This window comes from Capsella rubella, unplaced genomic scaffold, assembly GCF_000375325.1.
Source record: "Capsella rubella cultivar Monte Gargano unplaced genomic scaffold, Caprub1_0 scaffold_1, whole genome shotgun sequence".
In the NCBI taxonomy this organism is placed as follows: domain Eukaryota; kingdom Viridiplantae; phylum Streptophyta; class Magnoliopsida; order Brassicales; family Brassicaceae; genus Capsella; species Capsella rubella.
Window position 1 is genome coordinate 14,276,855 of NW_006238923.1, and position 8,974 is coordinate 14,285,828.

Genomic DNA, 8,974 nt, shown 5'->3' on the forward strand with positions numbered 1-8,974 from the left:
GTACTTTATCAGAACTCCATTTAGGCAAAGATTCTATAAAATGCTCTATGTACACCGGTTTGGTGTGTGAACCGATTGGTTTGGTGTGCTCCCGGTTAGATGTAGTTCTGATGTCCGCATCATAGCGGAGGAACAGCTCATAGCCGAAGAGCAGCTCGAACCGGAGGAAGTATCAAGGCTTAGGAAGCTCAACCAATCAATCAATAAAATATTTAGTGAGCTAGACAAGAAGCAAGAAGACGTGGTTCAAGACTCCCTCATGAAGATCACCGCACAAGAGGTTCGGTAAAGGGTTAAGTGTTGCTTATGTACTCTTTTTCCCTTGTCAAGTTTTGTCCCATTGGGTTTTCTTAACAAGATTTTTAATGAGGTCTAAGTAACACTTTCAAGACCTTTTACCAAGCCCAATTCGTGGGCCCAAGGCCCATCACTTTGCCTTGGCTCATTTTCTATCTTTTCTCTTCATTCTTGCATTTAGTGTTTTTGTTATTTCAAAGACTTGGTACACTGACTTGCATGAGTGTATTTCCAAGGCACTTGTGCATGCTCTTACAAGTTCTTCTTCTCTCTCTTTCCCCTCTACTATATAATATCCCTCTATGTACAAAATGACTTGGAAAAGATGCTCAACTCAACTAAAGAACTCCTTAAAGAAGAATCAAGTCAAACGGAGTTGACAAAAGAATTCTGTAGTTGAGTTGACTCCGTTTATAAAATCCTGTTACATCCTGGTTTGTAAAATCAATAACTCCTTCGTCAACTCCGTTTGACTTGATTTTTCTTTAAGGAGTTCTGTAGTTGAGTTGAGCATCTTTTCCAAGTCGTTTCGTACATAGATTCTTCGTGGTTGAAAAGATACGCTTAAAAGAATGACGACATGTCTTGAAACTTCCCATAATCATATCATACTCTCCTTCTTAAGAAATGATTTCCCTCAAATCCGGATCATCATCTTTTTTTTTGTATTTTTCTTTCTTCTATCTCTTTCTTTTTTTGCATTTCTTTTGACAAAAATAAATAGATAAAATAAAAATTAGAAAAGAAGGTGAAAGATAAAAGATGAGTGAAAGAAAATGAAGAGGTGAGAAGATAATGGAATGATAGAATGATAAACCAAGCTTAGAGTGTTGCTCTGATACCAAATGATGAAATCCTCCCAAGGACTCGACACTCTAAGATGGTTAAAGATATTCGTTAGGTTCAACGGACAGTGAAGCCACGAATAACAAGAATGGTGAAGCGAATGGTCGCACAAGAGCTGCGAAAGACTCTTGATTTACCAAACTTGAACCCCTTAGATATGTGATAAGTCTGTATTTCATCGATTTTTGAGCATGCATTCATCATCTTTTCAGCATCATTCACTTGTTGATTCGCATCATATTGATCCCTTTCTGCATGTTTTACATACTTAGGTAGGTTTTATGCATATCATGCATATCTTGCATACATTGTGCATATTTGGAGGGTTTTAGGTACTTAGGAGACATGCAGAGCGAAGCAGAGGAACAAGCGTTACTCGACATGCACACGATCGAGTGGGACGATCGAGTGAGAAGCAAGGATGCGTTGCAGGAACATACTTCACTTGATTGACACGACCGAGTAGGATGATCGAGTACGCAGCAGAGATACATTGCAATTACATCGACGATCGAGTGAGCAGCATACGTATACGATCGTGTAGCTGATCGAGCAGAAGGGAAGCGAAGCAGAACCACCTGTCACTCGATGCACTCACTCGAGTGACATGATCGAGTATGAAATGATGGTTTCACAGGTCACTCGAGACGTTCACTCGAGGAACACGGTCGAGTATGAAATGATGCAGAGAAAAAATTAAGTGTTACTCGACACGCTCACTCGACCGACATGACCATTACAACTTTTAAACCGCTTTTACGTTGTCGTTTTATGTTTTAAGGTTTTCCAAACATTGTTATAAATAGGTCTCATTTGGATTGCCCAAGGGATCGAGGTTTTATTAGGTTTTTGTTGTTAGCCACCAAACAATCCAGAAAATTGTAATTCATATTTCTTTTGAGTTATTGAGATTTTGGAACTAGTTCTTGAATCATTGTTGTTACTCTTCCTGTCATCTTTATTATTATGCATGTTTTGAACGATTCTTGTTTCATGATGTTTAATATGATTTATGCGTCTGAGTAGTGTTAGGGTTCTTGAGTATGGGATAGATTAGGTGGAGGATGTTAGTTTGCTAGAGTGTTTATGTTAGATTCGTTTTGTTTTCCTTATGGACTAGAGTTTTATTAGCTAGTTCTTCTATGATGAATTGGAACTGGGTCATAGACATTTCATACCCGAAAGGTATATGATGAAATGTCTGAACCAACTAGTGCCAGAGATTTACATGCTTAGCCCAAGAGATTAGTTGTCTAAGATGTTTATTGACATTAATGAGCTGTTTCTTTATGCCTGTTTACTGCATGTTTCATCAATGAGAATTGAGATTAGGAAGTGTTGTAAACTTGATAGTTTCTGCCAAGAGATTGGATTGACTAGTATTAGAAGTTCATTGTATAGGGATTAGAATGTTTGTAGTTTGATAAACACTCGAAGTAGATTAACATACTCCACCTACATCAATAACCTCATCCTCGGGATCTTCTATCCATTTGTGCTTTCTGTTTAATTCTCTTGTTATTTACTTGGTCCGCTTTGTTTTCTTACCAGTATCAATAATCGTTACGTTTTAGTTTATGCATGGTAGTCTATGTTTTACAGCCTTACATTTATCGCATGTTTAACATGTTTTCTTAGGATCACTGAAAACCAAAAGATCATTTATACTTGCTTGACTTAAACATTTCTGATACATCTTGATTGCTAGCATTATACCTGATTGGACTGATACCTATTGTACTGCAATGACATGATAATACTCTAGGGTAATTGATAGAAAAATCCCTAGTATCAATTTGGCGCCGCTGCCATTTGGGTGTTTGTGTTACATTTGAGATTTCAGACTTGCTAAGATCAAGTTTTTACTCAACATTCACTACAGTTATTCACTCTGTTCCTTCTGTTTGTTTATTGATTCAGGTACAACTCTTACTCAACTGCTCCTACTCGACTGACACACTCAACCGATAAGAGAGATAAGCTGATTTGAGTTGTATGCACACACGGTCGCAAGGCACATAGAACTTGTTCCAGCCCTCCGACCGTATTGATCGCTTGGTACCTGCATCACGACAGCAACGCAACAGAGTTACACCACCCCAAGTGGAGATGGAAAACATTCAACCACCACCCCCACCACGGGCACCTACACGGATTGGAGCTGGTGATGCTCCACGCAACCGTACCCATCGTTAGGGTATAGTGCCTCCAGCCGTGGCGAACAACAACTTTGAGATCAAGAGTGGTCTGATCTCCATGGTCCAGCAGAATAAATTTCATGGTCTGCCTATGGAAGACCCCTTGGATCACCTTGATGAGTTTGATCGTCTCTGTAGTCTCACCAAGATCAATGAGGTCAGTGAGGACGGTTTCAAGCTACGTCTCTTTCCATTCTCTTTGGGTGACAAAGCTCATCAATGGGAGAAAACTCTTCCTCCAGGATCTATCACTTCTTGGGATCAATGCAAGCAGTCGTTTCTTGCCAAGTTTTTCTCCAACTCTAGAACAGCACGTCTTCGCAATGAGATCTCTGGGTTCACTCAGAAGAATGGAGAAACGCTTTGTGCAGCCTGGGAACGCTTCAAAAGTTATCAGTCTCAGTGCCCCCAGCATGGCTTCACCAAGGAGTCTCTCCTCAGTACTCTTTACCGGGGTGTTCTCCCAAAGATCCGGATGTTGCTTGACACTGCCAGCAATGGCAACTTTCTGAACAAGGACGTCAACGAAGGTTGGGAGCTTGTCGAAAACCTATCCCAGTCTAATGGCAACTACAATGAAGATTATGATAGAACCGTCACGGCAAGCACAAATCTTGATGAGAAGTACAAGAAGGAGATGAAAGCTGTGAATGATAAGTTAGACAAGCTATTGATGAGCCAGCAGAGGAACATCCATTACGTCTCTAAAGACGATCCTTTCCAGATTCTGAATGGGGAGGGAGAACAATCTGAGGAGATAAGTTATGTCCAGGACCAAGGTGGATACAATAAGGGATACAATCCTTATAAGCAGAATCCAAATATGTCCTATCGGAGCACCAATGTTGCAAACCCCCAGGATCAGGTTTACCCACCTCCACAACAGCAGCAGCAGCAGAGGCAGAACAAACCATTTGTGCCCTACAACCAAGGTTATGTGCCCAAACAACAATTTCAGCAAGGTTACCAACCTCCAGCACGACCACCACCAGGATTCCAACCTCAACACGCTCCTCCTCCTCAGGCACCAGATCAGGACATGAAAAACATGTTTCAGCAACTCCTACAGGGACAAGCAAGTGGCTCCATGGACAATGCTAAGAAGTTTGCTGAGCTGACTCAGAGATTGGACTGCTCATACAATGATCTGAACATGAAGATTGAGACTCTGAATTCCAAGATCAAGTATATGGAGGGCAAAACTGCGTGTACTTCTGCCCCAACGTCTGGCCAACTCCCAGGAAAAGCTGTTCAGAATCCTAACGAGTTTGCTCATGCCATCACGCTGAGGAGAGGTAAAAACTTGCCTCCCAGACAAGGACCTGTTGTAGTCACTGAGGACAGTGAAGACTTGGAAGGGGAGGATGTATGCCAGAATGAAGATCCGGTTGTTCTTTTGGAAGAATCAGAAGTCGTACCTGAAGAAGCTCCTCAACTTGCTGAGAAACATGCTGAAACACCTGCAGCATCCAAGGATAAGCCTGCGAGATACGTTCCCACACCATACAAACCACCTCTACCATTTCCAGGACGATTCAAAAAGCAGCAAGCTGAGAAGTATAAGACTTTATTAGAAAAGCAAGTGAGAGAGATTGAGTTGAGAATGCCATTTCTGGATGCATTCGCACTTGTCCCTCCTTATCAGAAGTTCCTCAAAGCTTTGGTTATGGAGAGAACAAAAGAAGTCTAGGGCATGGTGATATTGAGTCATGAATGCAGTACCATTATCCAGAAGAAGATCACTCCCTTGAAGCTTAAGGATCCTGGATCCTTCACTCTACCCTGCTCACTAGGCCTCCTATCTTTCAGCAGATGCCTATGTGATCTTGGAGCTTCTGTGAGTCTTATGCCATTGTCTGTGGCTAAGCGTTTAGGATTCACAAGATACAAGGCATGCAACATATCTCTCATTCTAGCTGACAGATCAGTGAGGCTCCCACATGGACTCTTAGAAGACCTGCCAATAAGAATTGGTGTTGTTGAAGTTCCCACATATTTTGTTGTCTTGGAGATTGATGAAGAGCCTAAAGATCCCCTGATTCTTGGAAGACCATTCCTAGCCATTGCTGGAGTTATCATTGATGTTAAGAAGGGGAAGATAGACTTATGCTTGGGAGAAGACTTCAAGATGACATTTGACATCAAGGAGTCTATGAAGAAACCAACAATCAATGGCAAGGTGTTCTGGATAGAGGAGATGGATCAGCTAGCTGATGAACTTTAAGAAGAACTTGCTGAGTAGGATCATCTCAAGACATCATTGACAAAGAATGGATCAAAAAGATTTCTTCATGCTGAGACAAAGGTCTACGAAACATTACTGGATACCTACAAGGCAACTGATGATTCAGAACGTTTTGAGAAATTGGATAAGTCTGTTAAGGAGGTATGCACAGTAGAGGAGGAAGTCAGTGGCAGCCCGATCACTCACCCTGCTGTTGACCCTGTCAATGCGGCTGATGATGACTGGTCAGAGTTAAAAGCTCCCAAGGTTGAGCTCAAACCGCTACCCTCAGGACTGAGGTATGTATTCCTTGGATCCAACTCTACTTATCCTGTCATTGTGAATGCTAGCTTGAGTGATGAGGAATTAGAGTTGCTAGGCACTGAGCTTAGAAAATATAGAAGGGCCATAGGCTATTCCTTAGATGATATCAAGGGGATCTCACCTAGTCTCTGCATGCATAGGATTAATCTGGAAAATGAATCATACTCTAGTATTGAACCTCAAAGGAGATTGAATCCTAACCTTAAGGAAGTTGTGAAAAAAGAAATTCTTAAACTGTTGAATGCTGGGGTTATCTATCCTATTTCTGATAGTACTTGGGTATCCCTAGTACATTGTGTACCTAAGAAAGGGGGAATTACAGTGATAAAAAATGAAAAAGATGAATTGATCCCCATTAGGACTATCACTGGCCATAGGATGTGCATTGATTATAGAAAACTGAATGCTGCATCTAGGAAAGATCATTTTCCTCTTCCTTTCATTGATCAAATGTTAGAACGATTAGCCAATCATCACTACTACTGTTTCCTTGATGGGTATAGCGGATTTTTCCAAATCCCTATCCACCCAAATGATCAGGAAAAGACTACTTTCACTTGTCCCTACGGCACATTTGCCTACAGACGCATGCCTTTTGGTTTGTGTAATGCACATGCAACATTTCAGAGGTGTATGACCTCTATATTCTCGGATTTGATAGAGGAGATGGTGGAGGTATTCATGGATGATTTTTCCGTGTATGGCTCCTCTTTCTCCTCATGTTTGTTGAATCTCTGCAGGGTATTAGCAAAATGTGAGGAGAAAAGCCTAGTGCTCAACTGGGAGAAGTGCCACTTCATGGTGAACGAAGGGATAGTGTTGGGACATAAGGTATCAGAGAAAGGGATTGAGGTTGATAAGGCAAAGATTGAGGTCATGGTACAGTTGCAACCTCCAAAGTCAGTCAAGGATATAAGGAGTTTCCTTGGGCATGCTGGGTTTTACAGAAGATTCATCAAGGACTTCTCAAAGATTGCACGACCCCTTACAAGACTGCTGTGCAAGGAGGTCGAGTTTGTTGTTGATGAGAGCTGTCTGGAAGCTTTCAACAAGATCAAGGAAGCGTTAGTGTCAGCACCAATAGTCCAAGCTTCAGACTGGGATCATCCTTTTGAGATAATGTGTGATGCCTCAGATTATGCAGTAGGGGCTGTGTTGGGGCAGCGAATAGAAAAGAAACTGCATGTCATCTACTATGCGAGCATAACCCTTGATGAGACACAAGGGAGGTATGCAACAACAGAGAAAGAGCTCTTGGTTGTAGTTTTTGCGTTTGAGAAATTCAGAAGTCACTTGGTAGGATCAAAAGTGGTAGTCTACACAGACCATGCTGTGCTTAGACATATATACTCCAAGAAGGATACCAAGCCGAGACTGCTGAGATAGATACTTATACTCCAGGAGTTTGATATGGAGATTGTTGATAAGAAGGGGATAGAGAACGGCGTTGCTGATCACCTGTCCAGAATGAGGATAGAAGATCCAGTCCCTATTGATGACTCTATGCCTGAAGAACATCTTATGGTTGTTGAGATATGCAAGAAGATGCATCAAACATGAATGGCTATAAACGAGCTTCAATGTCTAGCAGTCAATTCAGAGAGTATGCCCTAGTATGCAGATGTGGTGAACTACAAGGTCTGTGGAGAGATTCCTGCAGACATGGATCCTTATAGGAAAAAGAAGTTTTTCAGAGATGTCAACCACTAATTCTGGGATGAACCTTACTTGTACAAGAGAGGTTCGGATGGGCTGTTTAGGAGATGCATAGCAGAAGGAGAAGTGCAGGGAGTGCTTGAGCACTGTCATGGATCCGCATATGGAGGACACTTCGCTACATCAGTTCAGAAGGTTCTACAAGCAGGCCTTTGGTGGCCAACATTGTTTAAGGATACAAACAGTTTTATCACCAAGTGTGACGCTTGCCAGAGGATGGGTAACATCAACAGAAGGAATGAGATGCCTCAGAACCCGATTTTGGAAGTAGAAATTTTTTATGTTTGGGAAATTGATTTCATGTGACCGTTCAACCCTCCATCAAATGGCAACGTCTACATTCTGGTTGCAGTTGTTTATGTTTCAAAATGGGTTGAAGCCATTGCAAGTCCCACCAATGATCACAAGGTTGTTCTGAAACTGTTTAAGAGCATCATCTTTCCCAGGTATGGAGTACCAAGAGCAGTGATAAGTGATGGTGGTACACACTTCATCAACAAGGTTTTTGAAAGCATGTTGAAGAAGTATGGTGTGAAGCATAAGGTGTCTACAGCCTACCATCCCCAGACATGTGGAAAAGTTGAGGTCTCCTGAACAAGGATGGCAGCGAGTTCACTGTTAACGGTCAACGTGTCAAGCGTTACCTAGCTGATCAAGAGACACCAGAGGGGTCCTCCATGCCTCTCTATGAGCCTCCCAGAGCCTAAAAGGCATAAAAGTCAAGCTTAATGACTTTAAACTAGCTCACTTGGGAGGAAGTCCCAAAGGTATCCATGTACATATTGCTTAGGATTTTTTGTGTTTTTGATATTTGTTTTAGTTTTCTGTTGGTCAGGATTTCAGATAGATGGATTAATGCAAAGATATCAGAAGAGTTAAAAACAGAGTAAGGTGAAGATGTAGAATCGAGTATGACACAATGAAAATATGGAGTGGGAGACAAAAGATGTTTAGGATTGTCAGCTCAAGGGAAAAAAAAAAAAAAAAAAAAAAAAAACCTCACTCGACCCACACCCCTTATCCTCTCCCTATCCCTTTCTCTTTTACCACACAAAATCTTATCCTCCCTCTACATCTCTCACTCGATTTCTTTCACAAACTTCTCACCTTTTTCTCTCATCCCTCTCACTCGATTCTCCATCTCTCGCCTCCTCACGCGCAGCCTGCACCAGGTGCTTATACAAGCGAGTCCATGACTTAATACCTGGATTGCTATTTTCAGTAAGGTACCACTCCAAACCTTCATCTGTATATACCATTGCATTTTCATACTTTTGTTTGTTTGATTCTCAAACCAACTCTCAAATTTTTATTACACAAGAGACTGTGCAATTTAAGTTGTGGGGAGGGTTTGGGATGACATTTGATG

General features: G+C 41.6%; 1 protein-coding gene and 1 non-coding gene across 2 annotated transcripts; one reads left to right on the plus strand and one right to left on the minus strand.

The window, feature by feature from the left end:
* The first annotated feature begins 3,432 nt into the window (after positions 1-3,432).
* On the plus strand, positions 3,433-5,031 carry LOC111832401. The gene is made up of 2 exons (XM_023788710.1): positions 3,433-4,206; positions 4,300-5,031. Exons 1-2 carry the CDS (start codon positions 3,433-3,435, stop codon positions 5,029-5,031), a joined length of 1,506 nt encoding a protein of 501 aa, XP_023644478.1.
* LOC111828803 lies at positions 3,654-3,761 on the minus strand. Its single transcript, XR_002832563.1, has one exon. It is a non-coding gene; the product is annotated as a small nucleolar RNA R71 (small nucleolar RNA).
* Positions 5,032-8,974: the final 3,943 nt, after the last annotated feature.